Source organism: Gobio gobio, assembly GCF_949357685.1.
Source record: "Gobio gobio genome assembly, chromosome: 2".
Taxonomy (NCBI): domain Eukaryota; kingdom Metazoa; phylum Chordata; class Actinopteri; order Cypriniformes; family Gobionidae; genus Gobio; species Gobio gobio.
The window spans coordinates 52,425,593-52,452,314 of record NC_137098.1 but is presented as its reverse complement, the minus strand read 5'-3'; the positions used below and the strand labels follow the sequence as shown (position 1 = coordinate 52,452,314).

The 26,722-nt window shown below is 39.7% G+C and overlaps 1 protein-coding gene across 1 annotated transcript; it reads left to right on the top strand.

Moving 5' to 3' along the window:
* Positions 1–603: 603 nt before the first annotated feature.
* On the top strand, positions 604–26,438 carry ppp2r5b (protein phosphatase 2, regulatory subunit B', beta). The gene is made up of 13 exons (XM_079810862.1): positions 604–1,667; positions 8,014–8,210; positions 9,946–10,047; positions 10,206–10,298; positions 14,125–14,255; positions 14,365–14,424; positions 16,129–16,237; positions 21,955–22,008; positions 22,117–22,167; positions 23,460–23,579; positions 23,702–23,829; positions 23,928–24,029; positions 25,863–26,438. Exons 1-13 carry the CDS (start codon positions 1,472–1,474, stop codon positions 26,029–26,031), a joined length of 1,512 nt encoding a protein of 503 aa, XP_079666988.1. The 5' UTR covers positions 604–1,471; the 3' UTR covers positions 26,032–26,438.
* Positions 26,439–26,722: the final 284 nt, after the last annotated feature.

Below are 26,722 nucleotides of genomic sequence, written 5' to 3'. Positions count from 1 at the left end.
ACTCAATCTTTCTCAGTGGTACAGCAGGGGATGGTCTATCGATGGCCAAACCGCCCATAACGTTCAGCATCACATTTAGTAGTCTTCTAGGTAGGTCAGCGTCGTCGATCGGCTGATATCACAAAACTCGTGTTCGAAAAATACTTGGCGACGGATTGAACAAAAACCAGCGGATACAGCGACGGGTGAACGCGCGAAATAATGAACGAATGAAGCAAGAACAATGGCCAACCTGACAGTCCCAAAACACAGCGGCTAGCAGAGACTGTGTCAGCCAGTGAGGGAGGGGGAGAAGGAGAAGGGAAGGGGATGAGGTAGAAAACAGCTGTATGATAACGATACGGATGAAATAAAAACAAATAGCACATATATAGTCGCTTAAACGGTGAACAGAGTGAACGGTATAACCATAACATCGCGACGTCGCGAAGAGGGTCGCGTAAATGCACGATGAGTAAGTAAATAAATAAATAAGAGCGCGTGAGCGTCATCTGCAGTGTGTAGCATCTACATCTACTTGCACCACCTGAAGACAACGACCGACACTGACTGCTGGGAAATAAAGAAACGGAGGAAAAGCACGAGTTATCAGCGGAGAGGAAGGGAGACGGACAAAATCAGCGAGACTGTCAACGTCCTTGTGATATACAAGTAATTGAACAGCGGTTCCTTGTATTTGAGGGAAGGAGGTAGAAGGGGGTATCAGTGCTGCAGCGGCCGCCGTGATGCTTTACACATGTAGGCACGTTTGAAGCAGTTCATCCCCGCCCTGTGTGGATCTGACCGAACCGAACCGACTGTACAATAACGGATTTAATAGGGGGACGCTGGAAGGCTCTGAAAAGGACTTGAGGCGCAGCACTGGTGACTGGTAATATGACGATAACATTTAATTAATAAGTGATGCATTTGTACCTGTATGGAGGAGATAAATGACGGGATTTCAATCGCCCATTTGTTTTTCAACATGGATTGATTGGCCCATGATCACTGGATAGAAGGCTTATTACATCCGAGTTTTAATACAGTACCGATTTATGCCTCTAACCTATAAATATTTAAATAAAGACCAAATTTAGGCCGATGACTTTCTGATGACGACAGTACGGCAGAGATGTCTTTATTGTAGAAATATATGTTCACACCAGTATCTCTTCATGAAGATATAGACAATTACATTCACCTTTGTGCTTATTTCCGTGTCTAATCTCGTTTTTTGAGGGGGTTTAATGTAACACGAGCGGAGACGCGTCAAATTGAACACCGATAGCTTTTACTCTACCATCCCTCTGTCTACAATTTTGACCAGATTAGGTAACTTCTGTCTTTAGTCGATCCCTGTTTGTCCATTTTACTTTTTCAATCCAAGAAAACAATATTTCTGACTCAATAACAAGGCGCTTTGGGTGCCTAATCTCGCCGTTGGCTTCCTTCCTCGAACAATCTTCTGCCGAGAACCACCTTTGCAGCTATGGAGACCCCCACGAAGCTACCTCCGTCGAGCCCATCATCGCCGACCACGGGCTTCTCTGTACCGAGCGCGGAAAAGGTAGACGGCTTTCCCCGCCGCTCGATGCGCCGTGCCCGGCAGCGACGGTCCCACAGCTCCTCACAGTTCCGCTATCAGAGCTCCCAGGTGGAGCTCACGCCGCTGCCCTTACTTAAAGGTAGGTTCCTTTAACTGGGACGTGAGGTGGTTTGTTTTTTTAATGACATGTTATTTAGCAAGTGATGAGAATGGTAGTTCATTCCGTGATACTAAAATAGACTATTACAGCCATTTTGGTGAACTCAGTGTGTTCTTGAGCATCCTTGAGAGATTTTATGGTCCCTCCATAAGGACTCCAAATGTAACTAAATCTTCTGAGGAGCACTGCTCAGCAGAATTCCCTTAAACGCTTCCATCATTCAAGGGTAGGCTACATAATTTAAAAGATGCACAATTTTTTGACTGAACTTATATTGGCCATATATACCCTACTGGAAATAGGTGGTTGTAACTTGTAACATTAGTGTAAATTCAACTCAGCATAAATATCTTGTGTAGCAGAAAGTTAATTGAGTAACACATTATTGATTAGATGTATCAAAGTAACTCAAATGAATCTATTGCCGTACTAGCTAGCATGACAATCGGCAAGAATAGCAGGAAAGATAAACTGTTCATTGCAGTGAGATTTGCTTAGTAATCATTAGGTAAAGAAACATAAACCATAGTAGTAGTATCTGGCTCAAAAACACATAAAATAACATTTTCAGATTGGTCCCATACAAAGCTTGCTAGGAATCCGAAATCTCCATGAATCTCTTGTGCAGTTTTAATTAATGGCAACAAAAATGAAGTCCAACAAATGCATTAAGTAAACTTCTGTTTTACAAATTAAAGGGATAGTTCACCCCAAAATTAAAATTCTGTCATCATTTACTCCCCCTTTAAGTTGTCCCTCACAAAAAAATATATTTTGAAGAATATGGGTAACCACACATTTGATGGGCCCCATTGACTTCCATAGTGAGAAAAAAATACTATGGAGTCAATGGAGCCTACCAACTGTTTGGTTAGCCTACCCATATTCTTCAAAATATCTTATTTTGTGTTCAGCAGCCAAGTTCTTTTCAAGTTTGGGAATCTTTGTGGTTAAAAGCATCCTCAGTCTGAAGACACTGATAGTTTCACTTCCATGGGCTCATTTCGGCCATCCACCTGAAGTGAGGGAGAAACTCTTAAGTGGCTGGGAAGCTACTGTACTGATCTTACTGATGGGGGGTAATTTGAAGTAATCCATTCATTTTATAATAAAAGTATATGAGTGAAATGATTTTCGGACAAGAACCAGCTTATGTTTCATATACACGCACAAGCCATTTGAGATGCATAAGAGTAGATGCACTGTAGAGTATGAATAATCACAATTAAAGGGTTAGTTCACCCAAAAATGAAAATTCTGTCATTAATTACTTACCCTCATGTCGTTCGACACCCGTAAGACCTCCGTTCATCTTCAGAACACAAATGAAGATATTTTAGTTGAAATCTGATGGATCTGAAAGGCCTCCATTGGCACAATGCACGGTTCACTCTCAAGACCCTTAAAAGGTACTAAAGACGTCGTTACAAAGTCCATCTCACTACAGTGGTTCTACAATAACTTTATGGAGTGACGAGAATAGTTTTTGTGCGCAAAAAAACCCTAAATAACGACTTATATAGTGATGACGATTTCAAAACACGGCATCATGAAGCTTCGAAGCGTTATGAATCAGTGAGTCGATTCAGCAGTTTGGATCGCCAAATTTCAGCAGTTTGGCGGTTTGACACGCGATCCGAATCATGATTCGACTCACTGATTCATAACGCTTCGAAGCTTCATGATGCCGTGTTTTGAAATCGTCATCACTATATAAGTCGTTATTTCGGGTTTTTTTGCGCACAAAAACTATTCTCGTCACTCCATAAAGTTTTGTAGAACCACTGTAGTGAGATGGACTTTGTAACGACGTCTTTAGTACCTTTTAAGGGTCATGAGAGTGTACCGTGCATTGTGCCAATGGAGGCCTTTCAGAGCCATCAGATTTCAACTAAAATATCTTCATTTGTGTTCCGAAGATGAACGGAGGTCTTTCGGGTGTCGAACGACATGAGGGTAAGTAATTATTGACAGAATTTTCATTTTTGGGTGAACTAACCCTTTAATACAGTGTTGTCCGACAATATTTCATGGATGGGATTCAATTTCATAGGTTTTCCAAGTTCTTACACAACTTCATGATTCATACTTCAGCAGGATATGATTCACTTAGTCTAATACAGGAATCGTCTGAGTTCCAGTTCCAGTGAAGTCGGATTTAGTGTACCAGTTTTAATGAGACTCTCTCCAGCCGAGGGTTTGCTGCCAGTTGGTGTGTCACAGGGGGTCCAGACTGAGCCTCTGTCCTGCTTAACCATCCAACTGACCTGCTTTTAGTCAGTCGCATGTCACTGAGACACATCTCATGTGTTAATCGATGTCTGCCTTATTTACTCTTACTAAGTCCAGTGTGTTTAACTTCAGCCGTATGACTGGCTGTAGGTTTAGCTCTGGTTTTATTTCCTGACCCATTACGGCATAAAACCCACAGTTCTGGTGAATCTTTGTGGTATTCTGGGTGCTTGTGTTAGATTATACCTCATAAAACGTCAGTTGTATATATGGCAATTATGGATTGGCAAACGTCTACTATCATTGTTCTGAAAGTTGTGTTTTTAACATGTACCTGCTACATATTTAAGCTCCATTAATGGCACAGGATATTTAGGTAGTGACATATATAATGCTCTTTAAACACAAGATTAGCTTAGTGGAGCATGACCATTACCTGTGAGTCCCTGTCTGTGCTTGTGTGAGTAGAGAGTAAGTGAAGAAAACAGCTGAGACGCTCTATCAGTCCAAAACATGACCTGAATCTTTAATTGGTCGACCAGCCAAAAATATGGCCAACACTGCCAGGCTTGCTATTGGGTTATTAGTTACCGGGAAAAAAAGAAAAAAGACTGTGCAGGCTGCAGTGTTGTGAGCCATTGGTGGTGCTTATTTTAATTTGTAAACCTTTGAATTCTGCTCTCTTAAAGTTAATTTGTGTTGTTGTTTCCACTTAAGTCTCTGGAGTGACTTCACTACTAGTCCTCGTGAGTTTGTGAGCGTGTGTCTCTGTAAATAGCTGTCACTGCTGGAGGGAAAGTGTCTTCCACATGGACAAAGGGCAGCTCAGAGCTCTCAGCCTCATTCGCATTGTGACTTGTCTACACGTTCAAAACTCATTCATTTCATGAGTGTTTGCGCTTGTTGGGTTAGCTATGACAGCGTCTCAAATCTATTAGCAATCACCTTAGAGTGTGAATATTACTGTACCGTTTATTTTGCAGTTAAAAATATGTCCATGTTCAAGAACATAGTGGTGGGTATATATCCGCCTGCTTCTTCCTGCAGGGTCCAGCTGGTCAGGGCTGGTGTAAGGTTACAGTACACAGAAGGCCTGTTCCCTCTCTGGCCTCCTCCGATCAATAAAGAGGGTAAGAGAGGAAGAGGGAGAGAATAAAAGAGGGAGTGAGTGATTATCGAGACAGGGAAGAGAAAAAGAGCATTAGACAAAGCGAGAGAGTGAAATGGATAAGCATGTAAGGCTGTAAGTGCAGGAACAGTGTACCGACCGAGGGAGAGTTATTGTTGAGCACAAAATGTGGGAAAGGGAAAAATAGGTTTCATTTTTAAAAAATATTTTATGCTCAACATGGCTGCATTTATTTGATTTAAACGAATAGTTTTGTAAAAATTTGAATTTATTCTACTAACTACTGACAATTTTTTTTCCAAATTTCAGATAAAAATATTGCCATTTAGAGCATTTATTTGTAGAAAATGACAAATGGTCAAAATAGCGCAAAAAGATACCATGTTTTCAGACCTCGAATAATGCAAAGAAAGCAAGTTTATATTCATTTTTAAACAACACAGTACTAATGTTTTAACTTAGGAAGAGTTCAGAAATCAACATTTGGTGAAATTTTCCAATCACAGCTTTCATGCGTCTTGGCATCAGTCGGTCACATTGCCATTGGGCGACTTTATGCCACTCCGTCTTGGCTTTATTTAATGGCTGGGGACCCTCTTGCTTACATTCCAGAGGTTTCCAGTGGGGTTCAGGTCTGTGTCCGTCAGATTGTGATGGCCATTGTGATTGTGTCCTCCATCCACACATTGATTGGCCTGGCTGTATGGATTGGAGCATTATCCTGCACAAAAAAATGAAAAACCACATCCTCCAAAAAATCTCATGTGAGACGTGGCAGTTCAAAACTCCTGTTTTGATGTGCAGTATTTTTGCTCTGCTGTTTTATGGGTTGTGGTGGCTCAAAAATACGGGAACTCAACAGAACTCTTTAAACAGAAATACTTTACTCATTAAAATCACACTACCACAGAAAGAGATCCACGGAGAGAATAAGAGTGAGAGGAGGGGGTAAAAGGAGATCATGAAGAGAGGAACAGGGTAGAGGGATGACATCATCTCCTGCTCTCTGCACTGTTTTCTTTCCCTTGCATGCATCTCTCTCTCTCTCTCTCTCTCTCTCTCTCTCTCTCTCTCTCTCTCTCTCTCTCTCTCTCTCTCTCTATGTCCCACTGTTGCTTATTGGCCATTCTATATTTAGCAGCTTTGCATGTTGAATATTACAGCATGTTTAAAGTGACGACTGGTCTAACTGGAGCGATATCATTCAACTTTAGACTTAAAATTATTGCTATTCCTCCAAATGAATCATTATAGTTATCACATTCTTTCCATGATTTAAGTTAATTTCAAATACTAATTTGATTCATTCTCTCAGTTCTCAGCTTCACTCTCCCTCTAATTCTCTGTGCATCTCCAGTTCCTTGTGTCTCCACCCTCTTTCTCTCTCTCACACTTTTCCCTAGACAATTTAGTTTTTCTGTTCAGACGGCTATGGCTGTGTCATGCTCTTTTGCACCTTATGCTTCCCCCTGTCTACAAACAATCACACCAGCCTCTTTTCAACACATCCACTTCAGCAATCGTCATTTGCACTTTTTTATTTCTTGTTCTATCTGTCTCCTTCAACCTTATTTGCTGCACTCCGACCCACTTGGTTGACTCTAGCTGTGGCAGACTGAATGTTAAGACCAATCCATTTTTAATGGAGAGTAATTGTACAAAGTAGCAAGCTGATGTTAAAGAAAAGGATTGGGAGACGGAGAGAGAGAGAGATTCACATGCCGAAATACAGGAAGAGTAGGGAATGTAGTTGTGTTGAGTTTTTAGATGAATGGAGTGGATTGTCATGGTTATTGTATCCCGAGGCGCAACGTCCACAGAGGGCCAAGACAGCGCAGGGTTAAAGATAGCACCCGCTAATCCTGTTAGTACCAGACGCCTCCACTCATTTCTCATTAGCATCCCATACATCCACTTCAAGAAATCTGCATTAATATACTCTATAGATCTCTATAGGGTCTTGTAATAGTGCTGTTGGTGAGCATAAAAATAGAGGTTCTCTTCTGGCATTGAAGGCTCCATGAAGAACCTTTCACATCCATGGAACTTTTCCATTCCAAGATTCTTTATAGTGGGAAAAGGCTCTGAAAATGATCGAAATGTTCTTCACTTACACTAAGAAATATATATATATTTTTAAAGAATTGTTCACTGAAAGGTTATTTAGGGACCCAAAAGGTTTCTCAAAAAAAATTCTGTCTTTAATTACTCACCCATGCCATTCCAAATCTCCGGAACACAAATGAAGATATTTCTCGAAGTAAAAAAAGTATTCTTGTCGCTTCATAAAATTAAGGTTGAACCACTGTTGTCACATGGACGATTTTAACGTTGTTTTTACTACCTTTCTGGGCCTTGAAAGTGTTCATTACATTGCTGTCTATGGAGGGGTCAGAGAGCTCTCGGATTTCATCAAAAATATCTTCATTTGTGTTCGGAAGATGAACGAAGGTCTTACGGGTTGGGAACGACATGAGGGTGAGTAAATGATGACAGAATTTTCATTTTTGGGTGAACTAACCCTTTAAACCTGAAAGTATTAAACAATAATTTAAGACGTTAGAATCTTTTTGGCACAAAAGGTTGTTTAAAATTGAGTAAAGAACCCAAGGGTTTTATGTAGAACCCCACTGAACCTTGTTTTAGCATTACAAAAAGTACTGTGGGGATACCATGGTACAGTTATGGTCATATATCATATTTATGTGCATGGTTTTTCAAGATACTTTCTGGTTTTACCATGGTATGTTTATTAGAAGAAGAAAAAAAAGATATTTATGCATTTAGCAGATGCCTTCATCTAAAGAAAATTACAATAGAGGAACATAAGAATTAACAATGTTCATAGTATACAAAGCCTGGGAAGCTAGACTAGGACAAATATAGTAAGCTCATGGTAAATGTGCAGTATATTTGTGTATATATGTATATTTGATTACATCTCCTCTCCTTCCTGTCCCTCAGATGCTCCAGTGGCAGAACTTCATGACTTGTTCTGTAAGAAGCTGCAGCAGTGTTGTGTGCTTTTTGACTTTCTGGACTGTGTCGCCGACCTGAAGGGGAAAGAGATCAAACGTGCTGCGCTGAACGAGCTTGTGGAGAGCGTGGCCACCAGTCGCGGAGTCCTCATCGAACCCCTTTACCCAGAGGCTATTAAGATGGTGAGATGAATCGCGAAAGAGAGAAAAAGTGATGGAGTAGAATGGGATTTGATAAAAGAGCAGAGGAGGCAGAAGGAGATAAATCATTTTGAGGGATGCACAGGATCTCCAATGCACTAAAGTGCACTTAAAGACTCAGAAGCATTTACGTTTCTTTGTGTTTAGCTACATTAGCTTTGTACAGTATGTAGCTGAAATACAAAAACAACTTAATTGGGGAGCAATTGATTTTTGTTAACCGGTCCTTTTATGTTTTGATGTGAAAGACAAAAGAGGGAATTCACTAAGAATGAACTTACGTCATCTGATAGTGCTGTTTATTTGCATATGCTGCCAGCGTTGTTTGTTTTAGCCCCTTGTTTACTAAAGGAATTATGCAAATCATGTAACTATGACTGTTGCTCTGATCAATAGAAAATGTACACAAATATCTTTTTTAAATTAAATTAAATTTACTCACATTCTGTTTATGGAAATGGCACAACAAGTGCAATTGTGCACGGCAAATAGCGGTGAGTTTTGAGAATAAAGGCTAAATCTATAATGAGCACTGAAAAGAAGGCCTGTTCACACCAAGAACGATAGCTATAAATATAACAATAAAGATAGTTCTAAAAATCATTCTCAATATAAAAGAATAGCAAAGTTCACTCCACGGCTATAACGAAAACGGCACAGAGAAACAATATCATTGAATCACTTTCAGAACGATTTTATCCAGCTGATGAAGGATAAAAACATTGACAGCCAGTCAGAATCCATCCTGCTGTAACGAGCTTGAGCATTTAAAGTGGCTGACAAGAACGATATCATCCTCTCTTTATAGTTATCGTTCTTGGTGTAAATGGGCCTTTACAGTGACTTGAAGGGTCAGTTTTCCTAAAAATAATTCTGTCATCATTTACTCACCCTCATGTAATTCCAAACCTGTTTGACTTTATTTCCTCTGTGGAACATAAAATATATATAATTTTTTTAAATGTCTCATACAATGTTCCATACAATGGAAATCAATGGTAACAATACTGTTTGGTTACCAACATTCTTCAAAATATCTTCTTTTGTGTTCTGCAGAAGAAAGAAAGTCATTTTCATTTTTGGGTGAACTGTCCCTTTAATTAAAAAAAATTCACAGCAAGGGAATTGAATATGATGAAACAGGCCCTGTCCCAAATGGCACTCTAAACCCTCACGGTCTTCCTCTGAGTCCGCACTTTCACGACGTAATGCCGCTTCGACTAGTGCCAGTGCGGGCTCGGCAGAAGTGCGCATCGAGGGCGCATATCGACCTCAAAGGGGGCGCTCGCGAGCACCCTTCTGAGACCTATAATGACAAATGGGACACCCTGCGGTCTCGTGTACTTAACGGACACGCGCAAGCAGCAGCCATTGTAAGTCCACAAGACCGAAAGTGCAGATGAATTGTCCCATTTGGGACAGGGCCACAGTCTGCAGAGGTTCTCAAATCCAGCCCTCATCAAACACACCTGAACAAGATAATAACGCAAGATAATAAGTTATAGGCAGGTTATATCAAGGTTGAAGCCAAACTCTGCAGGAAAGTGGATCTCGAGGGCCAGAGTTGAGAACACCTGTGTTAGAGCAGTAGCTTGAGCCTTCATCGATTTATTTGTCTGTCTGTTCTTTTAATGTAATTTGCTATGGGGAAGCAATCGTATGATTGAATCCCATGCTTTATTAAAACAGAACTTTTCAACCCCTCTTCTTCCTATAGATCTCAGTGAACATTTTTAGAACTCTCCCACCCAGTGAGAACCCTGAGTTTGACCCAGAGGAAGATGAACCAGCTCTGGAAGCCTCCTGGCCACACTTACAGGTACATGTACATTCTCACATTCTCATTCACAAACACACTAACTAACACATACACTGACAGCATGGAGTAAGAAAGCATTATAGCTTGTTTTATAGCTTGTGTCCCAGCTCTGATGTAATTTCCTCTCTCTTTCCCTCTTATACTTTTTCTGTATCTAGTTGGTGTATGAATTCTTTTTACGCTTTCTTGAGAGTCCAGATTTCCAGCCTTCTCTTGCGAAGCGCTACGTGGACCAGAAGTTTGTTCTACAGGTACAGAGCTTGTATAGGTGTAGAGGCTTTGTGATTTTTAACATTTGTAAACCCTTGTATACATTCAAGGCTGCATAATATATACATGTGTGTATATATATATATATATATATATATATATATATATATATATATATATATATATATATATATATATATATATATATATATATATATATATATATATATATATATATATATATATATATATACAACCTCAAATCAGAAAAAGTTGGGACAGTATGGAAAACGCAAAAAAAAGAAAAAAGAAGTGATTTCTAAATTTACTTTGACTTGTATTTCATTGCAGACAATATGAACACAAAATATTTCATGTTTTGTCTGGTCAACTTCATGTCATTTGTAAATATGCATCTTTTCCTGTCATTCAGACCTGCAACACATTTCAAAAAAAGTTGGGACAGGAGCAATTTAGGGCTAGTAATGAGGTAAAATGTTTAAATAATGATGTGATTTGAAACAGGTGATGTCAACAGGTGATTGTAATTATGATTTTGTACAAAAGCAGCATCCAAGAAAGGTCTAATCCTTTATGAGCAAAGATGGGCTGAGGATCGCCAGTTTGCCAACAAATACGTGAGAAAATTATTGAAATGTTTAAAAACAATGTTCCTCAAAGAAAGATAGGAAGAGATTTGGATATTTCACATTCAACAGTGCATAACATAATTAAAAGATTCAAGGAATCTGGAGGAATTTCAGTGCGTAAAGGACAAGGGCGCAAGCCTAAGCTGAACAACCGTGATCTCCGATCCCTCAGGCGGCACTGCATCAAGAATCGTCATTCATCTATAAGCGATATCACCACATGGGCTCAGGACTACTTTGGCAAACCTTTGTCAAGTACCACAATACGTAGTTACATCCACAAATGCCAGTTAAAACTGTACTGTGCCAAAAGGAAGTCCTATGTTAACAGTGTCCAGAAGCACCGTCGAGTTCTCTGGGCTCGGAGGCATCTGGGATGGACCATCACACAGTGGAAACGTGTACTGTGGTCAGATGAATCAGTATTTCAGGTATTTTTTGGGAGGAATGGACTCCGTGTGCTCCGGACCAAAGAAGAAAAGGATCATCCAGACTGTTACCAGCAACAAGTCCAAAAGCCAGGGTCTGTCATGGTTTGGGGTTGTGTCAGTGCCCTTGGCAAAGGTAACTTGCACTTCTGTGAAGGCACCATTAATGCTGAAAAGTACATAGAGATTTTGGAGCATAATATGCTGCCTTCAAGAAGACATCTTTTCCAGGGACGTCCATGCATATTTCAACAAGACAATGCAAAACCACATTCTGCACACATTACAAAGTCCTGGCTACGGAGGAAGAGGGTACGGGTACTTGACTGGCCTGCCTGCAGTCCCGACCTGTCTCCAATAGAGAATGTGGCGCATTTTGAAGCGCAAAATGCGACAACAAAGACTCCGTACTGTTGCCCACCTTAAGACTTGTTTGCAGGAAGAATGGAACAAAATTACACCTGAAACACTTCATCAATTGGTGTCTTCAGTCCCTAAACGTCTTTTAAGTGTTGTGAAAAGGAATGGCAACATTACAAAGTGGTAAATGCTTTACTGTCCCAACTTTTTTTTAAATGTGTTGCAGGTCTGAATGACAGGAAAGGATGCATATTTACAAATGACATGAAGTTGACCAGACAAAACATGAAATATTTTGTGTTCATATTGTCTGCAATGAAATACAAGTCAAAGTAAATTTAGAAATCACTTCTTTTTTTCACTACTTTTTTTTTTGCGTTTTCCATACTGTCCCAACTTTTTCTGATTTGGGGTTGTATATACATATGTGTGTGTATGTATATAGTCTGCATATGTTTAATTTAAATATAATTCAGTTTAGTTAATAATACAATTATTTTAGTGCTGGACGATTAATCGCATCCAAAATAAAACATAATATGTGTTTACATAATATATATATATATATGTGTGTGTGTGTGTGTGTGTGTGTGTATAAAATATATAAAAATATATATAAATATTTTATATATAAATATAACATATTTTTCTTAAATATATACATGCACGTGTGAGTATTTATATATACAGAATAATTATACACACACATATATTATGTAAACACAAACTTTCAGGCATATCTGATCAGGCATAACATTATGACAGATGAAGTGAATTATTCTGATTATCTCTTCATCACGGCACCTGTTAGTGGGTGGGATATGTATTAGGGAGCAAGTGAACATTTTGTCCTCAAAGTTGATATGTTAGAAGCTGGAAAAATGAGCAAGCGTAAGGATTTGAGCGAGTTTGACAAGGACCAAATTGTGATGGCTAGACGACTGGGTCAGAGCATCTCCAAAACTCCAGCTCTTGTGGGGTGTTCCCGGTCTGCAGGGGTCAGAATCTATCAAAAGTGGTCCAAGGAAGGAACAGTGGTGAACCGGCGACAGGGTCATGGGCGGCCAAGGCTCATTGATGGACGTGGGGAGTGAAGGCTGGCCCGTGTGGTCCGATCAAACAGATGAGCTACTGTAGCTCAAGATGCTCAAAAAGTTAATGCTGGTTCTGATAGAAAGGTGTCAGAATACACAGTGCATCGCAGTTTGTTCTGTATGGGGCTGCATAGCCACAGACCAGTCAGGGTGCTCATGCTGACCCCTGTCCACCGCCGAAAATGCCAACAGTGGGCATGTGAGCATCAGAACTGGGCCAGAGAGCAATGGAAGAAGGTGGCCTGGTCTGATGAAACAACTTTTCTTTTACATCACGTGGATGGCCCGGTGTGTGTGCATTGCTTACCTGGGGAACAAATGGCACCAGGATGCACTATGAGAAGAAGGCAAGCTGGTAAAGGCAAACTGGTGGAGGCAGTGTGATGCTTTGGGCAATGTTCTGCTGGGAAACCTTGGGTCCTGCAATCCATGTGGATGTTACTTTGACACGTTACCACCTACCTAAGCATTGTTGCAGACCATGTGCACCCTTTCATGGAAATGGTATTCCCTGGTGGCTGTGGCCTCTTTCAGCAGGATAATGTGCCCTGGCACAAAGCAAAAAATGGTTCAAGAATGGTTTAAGGAGCACAACAACGAGTTTGAGGTGTTGACTTGGCCTCCAAATTCCCCATATCTCAATCCAATTGAGCATCTGGCAGATACCACAGCACACCTTCAGGGGTCTAGTGGAGTCCATGCCTTGATGGGTCAGGGCTGTTTTGGCAGCAAAAGGGGGACCAATACAATATTAGGAAGGTCATAATCTTATGCCTGATCAGTGTATATATTGATCGGTGTATGTATGTGTATATATTTTTTTGTTTTGTTTTGTTTTGCATGCACTATTCTGCTTATCTTCTTTTACCTATATCTTCTTGTTATTATACAATAAATAAAATGAAACAGTGTGAATAAAATTGGACATGTAAAGTAGTCAAGGCGATCTTAGTCAATGTTCAGGTCCAGTGTTTGGAGACAAACATGGCTAGTTTGTAGTTTTAACACACTGTTGAACATTTTCGGGGTGATTTTATGTTTATTTATTTATTTTTTTGGCTTTGATATCTTATAGCAGCAATACAAGATGTTATATGTCTATCAAATCATAGTCAAATCGCAATATTTGTCAAAATAAATTTTAGTATTTCTGATTCATATTTATTTTAATCTTGATTTTAAACTTTATCAAGGACACTCACACCAATTATAAACATTCCCTTTGAGTGTCAGGACATATGATTAGTGCTTTTAATAAAGTGCAAAAAGGCTGACTTTTATGTGTGTGTGTGTGTGTGTGTGTGTGTGTGTGTGTGTGTGTGTGTGTGGATGTAGCTGCTGGAGTTATTTGACAGTGAGGACCCGAGAGAGAGAGAATATCTGAAGACTATCCTGCACCGTGTCTATGGCAAACTCCTGGGCTTGAGGGCCTACATCCGCAAACAGATCAACAACATCTTCCTCAGGTCAGACAGTCATATACACAAAAAGAATGACTATTATTGATATTAACAAAGACAATAACCGCTCTTTGTTCGTCTTTAAAATGTCATATCTTTTTTTTAAACTCTGCAGGTTCATCTATGAATCTGAGCGTTTCAATGGAGTTGCTGAACTTCTGGAAATTTTGGGAAGGTAGATACTCTTTCAAACTCTCATAATAGAAAGCACACCAAATTTGTGTTAAAAATCAGCTCAGATGATGTTTATATTGCAAACCGATGTAAATTAGAAGATTATAAGGTAGATCCCCGTGGTTTAGTCATTGTTTCCAGTGTTAGGAGCTACATGCGTATAATATCTTACAATCTATCTTGAATGAGTAAATTATAGTTTTACAATACTTAATGTGGCAGCAGGTTACTGGAGAGATGCTTTATGGTGTGTGAGCTGGTGATTCAAACACTTAGCAAAGATCTCTGACATCAGCGCTTGCTGCATGTACCCGCTGCCTGTTTCCCAGTCATGTTTCCCATCTTTAGCGTGTCCAGCCATGTTATTCACAGCCATGTTCTCAGCGAAACCAGTGCTGCTTTGCATATTGGGTTCAATGTACACAAAATGGTGCCTATGTCTCGGTGTGTGTAATAGAATAAACAATGCAAACCTTTGACAGAGAGAAACAGGGGAAGAGAGAGACAACCAGGGGGAGGAATGAGTCAGAGTGTTGGGGATGGAGGTCTAAATTCAGGTTGATGCCAGTAGTATTTATAGTGCCTCCCACCCACACATCTCTCTGATCACTACTGAAGAGAGAATGAGGTGGAACGAGGGAAAGAGAGAGAGAGAGAGAGAGAGAGCTGTATATATATTCAGGAAAGTAGATATGTATGTATTATATATATATATATATATATATATATATATATATATATATATATATATATATATATATATATATATATATATATATATATATTACAAAATGTGTAATAAATAAATAACTAAAATATTTTTAGGATAGTTTATATTATATTTATTATATTCATATTTAAACTATATATAAAATGTATATTTCATAAAATACAGAAATATTATTCAAAGTATATTTAAACAGTTTTACCTGTGTTCCCTGGAAAAAGACATTATTATTTTTTTGTTGAACTGTTTGAATTATTCAATTGTTTCAAATGTATTTGTGCCAAATAATAAAGTAAGCATAGTAAAGTAGAGTAAATAAAGTAAAAAGTATAAAAGAGGAAGAATGCGACAGAAGAGAGACAGGAAAGGTAACTAGTAGAATTAGAGAAATATTATGTAAAATGAGAGTTGATTGTAGAATGAAAGTGAGAAACAGAAAAAGACATTATAGATGGAATGAGATGAAATAACAGTCAAGCAATGGGAGGAACAGACTGAGTTGAAGAACAAAGATAAAGCTAAAGAATTGAGAGAGAGAGAGAGAGAGAGAGAGAGAGAGAGAGAGAGAGAGAGAGAGAGAGAGAGAGAGAAAATGAAAGAGAGGAGGAGACAGTCAGAAAGAGAGGAAGGATGTGGGGGGGTTTAGCGGGGGATTAACTGATGAACAATAATGCGGTGAATGAGTGTACCAGAGAATCATCAGGACGACTGATACTAATCCTGTTTATTCTCCCCTTTCTCTTTACCGCCTCCTCTCCTCTCCTCTCCTCTCCTCTCCTCTCCTCTCCTCTCCTCTCCTCTCCTCTCCTCTCCTCTCCTCTCCTCTCCTCTCCTCTCCTCTCCTCTCCTCTCCTCTCCTCTCCTCTCCTCTCCTCTCCTCTCCTCTCCTCTCCTCTCCTCTCCTCTCCTCTCCTCTCCTCTCCTCTCCTCTCCTCTCCTCTCCTCTCCTCTCCTCTCCTCTCCTCTCCTCTTTTCCAGTATCATAAATGGCTTTGCTCTGCCTCTCAAGTCAGAGCACAAGCAGTTCCTGGTGAGGGTCCTGATCCCCCTGCACACTGCCAAGTCTCTCTCCATTTTTCATGCGCAGGTTAGAGTCAGACACCCAGACACAGTCACACTGGGGATGCACATACATATATCATGCTGTTAATTAATGGACTGTAATGGGATATCACACCACAAGGGGGTGCTAAATACTAATGAAAATATACTTTATACATCCACAAAAAATGATCAGTTGGTTAAAAGTCATTGCCAGAATCAATTCAGTTGGTTCGATATTTTCTATGCAATAACATAAATGCATATTTAGTGTCCAGAAGCAATTTTGGACATTTTGGGGACACTGCGTTAAAGTTTGTATGCGCCTATGACTGTTTACACATAAACATACAAAAGTTTGGGGTCAGCACAAATTTTTTTTTTCTTTTTCAAAAGAAATATAAACTTTTATTCAGCAAGGATACATTATATTGATCACTTTTGCTTTGTTACAAGAAATGTATATTTCAAATAAATTCTGCTATTTATTTATTTATTTATAAAAATCACAGTTTCCACAAAAATATTAAGCAGCACAACTGTTTTCATCATTGAAAATACAAATCATTGTATTAGAATTATTTCTGAAGGATCATGTGACACTGAAGACAAATTCAGCTTTGCCATTACAGGGATAAATCACATTTTTATATAAACAATCATTTTAAATCATAATAATATTTCAAGATATTACTCTTTTACTGTATTTTTTTGTTTGACTGTATTTGATCAAATAAATGCAGCCTTGGTGAGCATAAAAATCTTACCGACCCCAATCCTTGGAGCTGTATTGCACATGCATTCTTTCAATAGATACAGTAGATTATTCCTTATATTAACAGCATGTTATGTCTGAAAAGTGCTTTTGTAATATTAGTACTGCCTGTTTGTATATGTCTATAAGTGTGTGTATTCTGAAAGTGCTTGTCCTACATTCCTACACTCGCCCTTTCCCTTGTCAATATCACCCCATCCATAATTCAGTGCCCACACTCCGGGCTGTTTATACTTCCTACTCGCCATAAGGGCATATAGAGCTCTCCCAGGGAATGCCTTTGGGTGGCCAGACTTTTTTATGTAGCTTCCATAGAAACCGAAGGACAGTGCAGCCAAATCCTTAATCACACTTCCCTCAAGGCTTCTTCAGAACATCACACGTTTCTAGAGAGCTCTTAGCGAGATGAAAGGCTAAATTGATAGAATTCTATTTTTATCAACGGTTTTGTCACCAGCATTAAGTGTGGATTTCAGTGATTCTTTTGCCCTCTGTGTAACCTGTGGCTGTTGTGATTTGGTTACTATTTTATTTGTTTGCATAGGAACTAATGGTGAGTGGTTGAGATAAGTCTGGGGGATTTATCCCGGATGATTAGAGCTTAGTCACCATTGAGGCTCAAACTACTGAGTGACACCAGGGGATATATTTTCACTGAGTTATCTCTTGGGTAAAGTGTTGAGATTTAATCTTAGTTTTACCTCGGCCAGTAATTTACAGTTTATGGTTGGTTCTCAGGTAGACAAAATATATGAACATGCACGCGCACACACACACACACACACACACACGCACACGCACACGCACACACACACACACACACACACACACACACACACACACACACACACACACACACACACACACACACACACACACACACACACACACACACACACACACACACACACACACACACACACACACACACACACACACGTGGCATTCCATAGACAAAGGGATTTTTATACTGTACAAACTGTATATTCTATCACACAACACTAACCATACCCCTAAACCTACCCATCACAGAAAACTTTCTGCATTTTTACATTCTCAAAAAACTTGTGGTACAAGTTTAGTAATAACTTAGGGAATAACATAGGGAATATCAGGCACACATGTGTACGCTTATGCTTCCACCTCAGAGTTAAAAAAAGACAATTGTGAGATCTAATTAAAAAGAAGAATAAAGTGAGAATTACATAATTATTTTCACAACTGTTTATGAAAAACAAAGTTGCAATTATGACATAAAGGCACAGAAGTGAGATGTAAAGATTCAGTTGTAAGATTTGCAATTTTGAGATATAAAGTTACAATTATGAAGAAATTAAGTATGCAATTGCGGTATAGAGTTACAATCATGATTTAAAAAAAAAGTTGCAGTTGTAAGATATAAAGTTATAATTGGGACATATGAAGCAGCATTTGTGAGATATTTTTGAGATTTTTTTAAGCTGTGGGCATAACAGGCTTCCATTATCTTCTACAGAGATTCAGACATAAACATACCCTCGCTAGCTAAACATCTGAACCTTTTTGTAAAGCACTACATAGACTGAGAACTAAGAGGATAATTATGATGTTCTTGTTGGAAAAAGAATGAGAGAGAGAAAAAACTCACCCCCTGGGGAAAAACAGAGGTTTTATGTGACATCAGCCCTTCCAAAGTAGACACACACACCATCACCACCCTAGCAGCTTACCCAGGCAACGGTGCAGAAGGGCTTCCGTGGCAACAAAAAACACACACTCGTGGCCATATCGCATGTGCACACACACACACACACAAACACATTTGTGTAACCTCCCTTTAGAAAAACATCCTTTTCTCACTCTTTTGCCTGTAATCTCTGAGGCTCAGGTGCTTTGTGACTCTTTCCACTTCAGGGAATATATTAATCTGGAAATAAATGCAGAGTGTGTGTGCAGACTAAGGATGTCATCATTCAGTTATGCATAGGTTTTTCCTGAAGCTCTTAGTTGCTTTCTTGAAACTATTAGTCTGTAATAGGTTGTTATGCTGAAATCACTTTAAACCCGTTGAGTATATTGTATTGACAACCAGATTTTCAGTTTGTTATCAGCTACCACATTAACTCACTTTAAACACATAATACATTCTTTCAGTGTGTATATATATATATATATATATATATATATATATATATATATATATATATATACACTGAAAGAATGTATTATGTATTATATATTATATATATATGTATATTTATATATGACTATGTACTGTGCTGTGGCCTATAGGGCAGGAATTTGATCCCACTTCCTAAAATATAAATGCATGTTTATTGCTTATACTGCAGTTCATAATATGATAAAGACAGGAGGCACTCTGGCTGGCAGGTGTGACATAGATACCCCCCCCCCCCCCCCCACCAACACACACACACACACCAATTAAGGAGTGGATTCCAGACGCTCCCAAGACAGTCAGATAAATCCAGGAGGGAGGTGGTGCCGAGGCGAAATCGGGGGAGGGACGGAGGGCCAGGTCCATGGACAGGAGGCAGGATTGAGGAGTCAGGGCGGAACCAGCAGAGCAGGTGACCAGGCCAAAGCAGACAAGGCAAGTGACAAGAGCGGAGCTGACGCGACTGAAGACTATCTCATCGAAGCTGAAGACAACCAAGGCGGAGCAGAAGAACACCACAGTAGAGCAGACGGGACTGAAGACCCCCACGGTAGAGCAGAAGACCATCAAGGCGTAGCTGAGGACCACCACGACGGAGCTGAAGACCATCTCTATGGAACTGAATACCCCTATGGCGGAACAGATGGGACTGAAGTCCCCCATGGCGGAGCAGAAGACCACCATAGCAGAGCAGACAGGTCTGAAGAACCCCACGGCAGAGAAGATGACCACCATAGCAGAGCGGATGGGTCTGAAGATCCCCTATAGGCTTAGCTGAGGTCCACCACGGTGGAGCAGTTGGGACTAGGAACCATCAAGGCTTAGAGATGGAACTGAAACAAAAAGCACAGAGAGGTTAGGGTTGGCCCCTGGGGTCGTGACAAGACATGCAGAGTGTTCAGTAGCGGCCTCTGTGGCCTTAACAGGGCAGGCAGGACATCCAGGTATACTGTCCATGACATAGTGAGCAGAGTCTTTGATCGTGGCCTTCTCGGATGAGACTCGGGGTCCTTAGAATGACCTTTCTGGCCCGAGACAAGACGGGAAGTTCAAGGGTGACCTCATTGGTCATATCTAGGCAGACAAGAAGCTCAGAGCAAACAGAAAAAACGGAGACGACCTTCATGGTCATATCTAACCAGATAAGAAGCTCAGAGCAGACAGAAAAAACTTAGGGACAACCTCCATGGTTGTATTTAGGTAGATAAGAAGCTCAGAGCAAACAGGAAACTCTGGGACAACTGGGACTTCACAGTTTCGTTACAGAACAGGCAGGAATGTCAATGACGAACAAAGAAACATAGTTCCTTTGTGGTTTTCTTGGCAGGACATATAGAGGGTTCAGGAATAGTAGCCCCCTCAGACAAAACTAGATCAGATGCCGCCGTTTTGGGAAAAAAATGAAAAACATACGTGGCCTAGACACATAGAACGGCCATTGCCATAACAGCTAAAGACTCTGGTGTAGTGGCCATGTCGTGACAGGGCTCTGGCGTGGTGGTCATGACACCTGAAGACTGGTGTGACGGCCATTTCGTGGCAAGGCTCTGGCGGGTGTCACATGACCACTGAGGATTCTAAACTTGAGATTACCGGATTCAGAATTGCTGTGAGCACTGGACATGATCATCAGACTAGGAATTACTGTACACCATTGTGGGCCAAGCTCCGTGGCCATCAGAGCTCTGGTGGCTATCATAGGCACTCCGGCCTGCAGGTGTCACATGCAGTTTGCCTTTTTTGACAAATAATTTTGTCGGATAGACAAGTTTAGTGATTTGTTTTCTTCCCTCTTATTTAAAATATATAAAAAATATAAACATATAAAATATTTTCCTAGACATACACACACCTATACATTTTATTTTTTGCAGTTAGTTGTTATGGACTTTATCCAATTTATAAAGCTTGCACCTAACACAGGCTTTCTCACTTACACCCACATACTGTACCGAAAAGGCAAGCTCCACCACTGAGAAGGTGTCTGATGCGATGCTCACAAGGAACAGGACATGTGCTATCACCACTGTGCCCTTGAGCTAGGCAAATAACGCAAGGTTCTTCCAGGGGGACTGACCCTGTTAAAATTTCATCAAATTTAACAACGTTTAGGACTGTAATGATATTTACGAACATGTCTGCTAAATTACTATTCACTACATCTAGCCACTGTATCCAGCTTATACTGCAGTTTTGCTGTAGTATCTACGCATTATACATGCTATACATTGTGTTTAACAGAACTGTTCTTCGTAAATCCAGAAAGCAGTCAAAAGACATTTGTTGACAGACATCTAGCAGCTACAGTATTGGCACTCGCATATGTATTGTTCAGTATAGATGCGCACCAATGCATTGACTGCTGCAGAAACTCCCGGTGTGGGCAGATTGATGATAAAGCCATGTGGTGACATTTAGGATCTAGATTAGAAGAATGATCTGAAGCACTGAGCTAACTTCACAAATAAACCAAACCATGAAAGGCAGATAAGGGCTGTAACATTTTTCTCACAGTAAAAAAGTGAGCTTGCACTATAATAAATGAACAATCTCCCTAAATCATGGCTGCACTAACCAATATCCCACCCCAGCACACGCACACGCACACGCACACGCACACGCACACACACACACACACACACACACACACACACACACACACACACACACACACACACACGCACGCACACACACACACACACACACACACAAAATCATTCTCATACCCTTTAATCAGAAGCACCTGCAGGTAAAATCAATAAGCCCCTTGAAGTGTCACTAATAGTGTGTTGACAACCTGCAAGTGACTTTTTGTGCTCTTTTCATGTAGCTGGCATACTGTGTGGTGCAATTCATGGAAAAGGATGCCACAGTTACAGAACACGTATGTCGAATTTAATTATGTCATGCAACTTCATATACATACCACTGCACTGTCACACCAAAAAAGATGATTGTCTTATACATTTGTCCATTTTCTGTACTTCATTAGATCATCAGGGGGCTGCTGAGATACTGGCCGAAAACATGCACTCAGAAAGAGGTAAGAAAAGCATTACATGCATATATTTTTAGCCTGACGTCGTCATACTCAGATTCTAGTCAGAATATGAGTCTGATACTGCTCCATTGGGCTGTGATTATGGGGCAAAAATGGCTCTGCACTCAATTGGATAGACCTACAACCAATCAGAGCGACGCATAGTTGTCAACAGAACTCATCTGCACGCACGCTGGAAGAAGTAGAAGAAGAAGATGAGTGTAAACGATCTTTGCTGGTGTTGTAAAAAGAATTTAAGGATACATGGAGTACTTGCCAACACGATCATCATTTGTGTGAGAAATAATAAAGGTGAATGCATATACGAACAAGTTCTCCATTTACTAAACAAATTCAACCCAAGCGCTCAATGGTGACATGGATGATACTGTTGATCATCTGTCCATCATTGTATAAAGCCCGCACTGACAATTTGAGTGGTCCGAACAGCTCTGGTTCGAGCATAGTTGCTCCATAACGGATCAAGTCCAGACCAAACTTCCCGACCTCAAATGTTGTGGGCGGGGCTAAGTGTTACCTCTCAGACCAAACTTTTTTTTGTCAGACAAACCCCTTAGACATAAAATATTTGCTTAAAGTAACTCCTTAGACTTTAAGTTAATATTTCAATAATTTAATGACACATTCACATGTTCATGGTTCTCTGATATTTATAATTATTATTATTGTGTTATATATTAAAACAGAATTATATTACTGATATAAATTACAATTGTACTGTAAAATAAAATAAAAAGATAATTATGATGAATCACTCTGAAACACAGTGCATCAGGCTTTACAGTTCTTGAATTAAATTGCAGCCTTTGATTTGCTAATCGCTCTAAGCAATATCATGATTATTGTGCATCCGCCCCATTTATATATTTTATTTTTACATTCTGTATAATTATAGAACCTCCATTTGAGAAACCCTCTCTCAGACATATAGTTATGTTGTCATCCAAGTTGCAAACTTAATTTATGCAAACAAATCTGAATAAAACTAAATTTGCATAAAAATGTGTGAATGGAAACCAGGCTGGTGATAGTTGCTAGTGACAGACTGAAATATAGCTTGAACCAATATTCGACATGTTAAGATTATCTGCTTTGGCTGATGCAGATGCTGAAGTTTGTGTTGTTTGTTAATGCTGTTAATAGTTGCTGAGGAAATTTGACATTTGTTATCCACTCATTTGAAATCCACTCACGTTTTCTGATTGCAAATGGACTTATCACTAAATATTTGTTAGTGTGTTTGTACAGTATATAATCTTGTCACGTGAACCCAGGTGATGTTCCTGGGGGAGATCGAGGAGATTCTGGACGTGATTGAACCATCTCAGTTTATCCGTGTGCAGGAGCCTCTATTCAAACAGATTGCTGCCTGCATCTCCAGCCCTCATTTCCAGGTCAGATTCCTCCCACACTGTGTCATTCACCAGTCTGCCTGTAGTACTTGTGAACACGCGGAGGTGATGAATGCACCTGTTTGTGTATTCTTCCCTCAATCTCTCTCTTTATTCTGCTTCAGGTTGCAGAGCGGGCTCTGTATTTCTGGAATAATGAGTACATTCTGAGTCTAATAGAGGAGAACTGCCAGGTCATCCTGCCTCTGGTCTTTGGCACACTGTACAGAGTTTCCAAAGAGCACTGGAACCAGTCAGTGTCATTACAACACACGTCTTTAATAACTTTAATGCTATTGACATCAATCAAGGCAGTTTTTGCATTGGACATTTCTCTGTTGTCTTATTTAGGACGATCATCTCTCTTATCTACAATGTGCTGAAGACATTCATGGAGATGAACAGCAAGCTCTTTGATGATCTCACTGCCTCCTACAAAGTGGAGAAACAGAAGTAAGTACAGGACAGTGTTAAAGTCAACATGAAGCAGAATTACAACTGTAAAAGAAATAAATAAAATAAAAAAAGACGTCACTTGTGAATGACGTCACATGAAAAGGAAAGTCAGATTCAGAAATGAACCAGTTTGGGGGCAAACAGACAATAGAGAGCTGGATAATCCAACATATTGAGAAATGATTTAAAATATGTTTCAGAAGAGCTGCGATCTCTGATGCATGATTTACAACTACCTTTGCATTAGATGTTTATTTCAATTTAGAGGTAGCAGCCTATTTCTCGTACACCTTTTGACTTAAATGGATGGCATACTGTCTGAATATTTTTTATTCATTAAAATAAAGCTGAAATAAAATAAAATATAAATAATGGATAAAAAACTAAATGGAATTATGAATGAATGTACCTTTGCTTGTCACACTGTCGTTTTTATAGGCTATTCATAGTTCATAATAATCCAACGCATTAACCCCATAAATGCCTAAGCAAAGGAAAGACCAGCAAATCGCAACGATTCAGTTTGCCTGCGCTGCTGCAGTATAAATCCTCAGTACATATTGAAAGATCTGTATCAAACAAAGCAATAAGCCCTGTTTCCACCGAAATTACCTGGAACAATTTGTTGCTGTCTGTGTTTCCATCGCGGTCTGAAGTACTGTGAAGATTAGTCTGGTGACGTAGGACTGCACGCGACTTTCCAGTTCCAACTGGATTTTTGTTCTCTGCATATAAGCATAATAAAGCCTGAACCTCATCGTTGGTCCAGCGGTCGTATATTTACCTCGTGAGCAGGGCCGTTTTGAGGAGGAAATATTTACCCAGAACTTCATTTAGACCCCGGTTCCTGCGGTCGAAACACACCGAGTACCAACCCAAAGTCCCTAGTTCCTGGGGAAAGTTCCTCCGGTGGAAACATGGCTATAGTGAAACATGGCATTGCATTATCTTTTATTTTCAGTCCCCCCTGAAAAGCCTGCATTTTGTTTAAAAAGCAATCAGCAGTAAAATGAAGCGAACAACAGAACTTTGTTAAAAAACTGTTAAGATCTCAAGGATGGCAACACAAGGACTGTTTTTCCACAATTCAGCAACTTCTTGTAATCCTAAAAGGCATCTCTATTGATTTGATTTGTTGCTGGAGTAATCCTTTATTTGCGTCTGTCTTAAATTTACTACTACATGACATGCACAAATCTGTGGGCGGGGCTAAAGAGGCAATGATGCAGAAGTTGGCGTTTAACTTTTTCTGCAGAGGCGGTCTTTCGTCGCACTATGATGTAATAATGTGGAAAAAATCCGAAACGAGTGTTATTTCTGAGCTTGGTTTCAATAAAAGCTGTTTATGGACTATATATATAACAAGGTAGTTTTCAATTCTGAAAGTGACAGGATGTTCTTATAGTACAATGATGACCTCTTAAATGTCAAGGGAAATTTGATTTCTCAATTCATGATACCTTTAAAACCGAAAATATTAAAATAAAAGCAAATTTAAAATCCTAATAAGTACTGTAGTAGTATATAAAAAATACTAAAATAACATTGCATAATTTTAGAAAAACAATATGCCCTCACAACAGTAAAAAATGCCACTGAAAACCAATTCCATAGTGGCATTTGTATTTATTTTAATTTGATATTTTTTCTATTATTTGATTCTCTGGGATAAAACAAGCACCAATGAGACCAGGATTGTGTATTAAGAAGGTAAATGAGTTTTGATTTCATGATGACTTCACATGTATTTCTGTGAGCACAGAAAGTATTTCAATTCTTTTTATCTTCGTCTCATCTTTACCTAAGCCCTTTTCACACTCCTTTCCTTAGGGAGCTGAAGAAAGAGAGGGAGCGAGCCGAGCTGTGGAGGAGTTTGGAGGATATGCAGGAGAGGCGACTGCAGAGTCTGACCGAGGCCAGCAGAAACCAGAAGAACCTGCAAGAGAGAGAGAACACTACCAAGAGCCAGTCAGAGACCAGCGCTGCCAACACCACCTAGAAACCACACGCGAACATACAGTCACGCACAGACACACATACAGTATCACAGCACTGTAAAACACAATAATTACCTGACTTGGGAACCGATCAATGCCTCAATCGCTGTCTGAAAACACTCACAAACACACATGCACACACCATGCAGACACGACTGTCACAAGCACATGTACAACAGGCTGTCCATATGTAGATATCGGAAAAACACTGAAGCACACATCACACACAACGAGTGAGATATAAAAGAGAAAAAAATGAGTACCTCTCACATGCGTCCTATTCTTTCATATGCTTCACACACTTGCCTCTCTGCATCTTTTCTTTCTATTCCTACACGCACCGGGATCATCAACCTTAACATGCCAAACATAACTGCATGAGGTGACACACATGCGCACACTCGAAATCAAACAAAAAATCGTTCATTGCTGTCATTCCAGAACTGGCTCTGTTTCTCTCGGGCCCGATCCGAGCCCCCCCCCCGTCAATCAACCAACAGACTCTGCATACTGTCAAACTCGGAAGAGGAATGAATAATGATGATCGTAAAGATGAAAATTCTTTAAAAGTACAGATTATAATGTTCCTACTTCTACAGCTTATTCTATAAGTACTACTTCTATGCTAATATAACTGATGTTTTTATATACATATATATATATCTATAAATATGATATCTATGTCTGATTATA

Coding starts and splice junctions, on each gene's coding strand:
- ppp2r5b (XM_079810862.1), top strand. CDS start 1,472: ATGGAGACCCCCACGAAGCTACCTCCGTCGAGCCCATCATCGCCGACC. Junction 10,299..14,124: donor ACCAGAAGTTTGTTCTACAG/GTACAGAGCTTG, acceptor GTGTGGATGTAG/CTGCTGGAGTTATTTGACAG. Junction 22,009..22,116: donor ATGCCACAGTTACAGAACAC/GTATGTCGAATT, acceptor GTACTTCATTAG/ATCATCAGGGGGCTGCTGAG.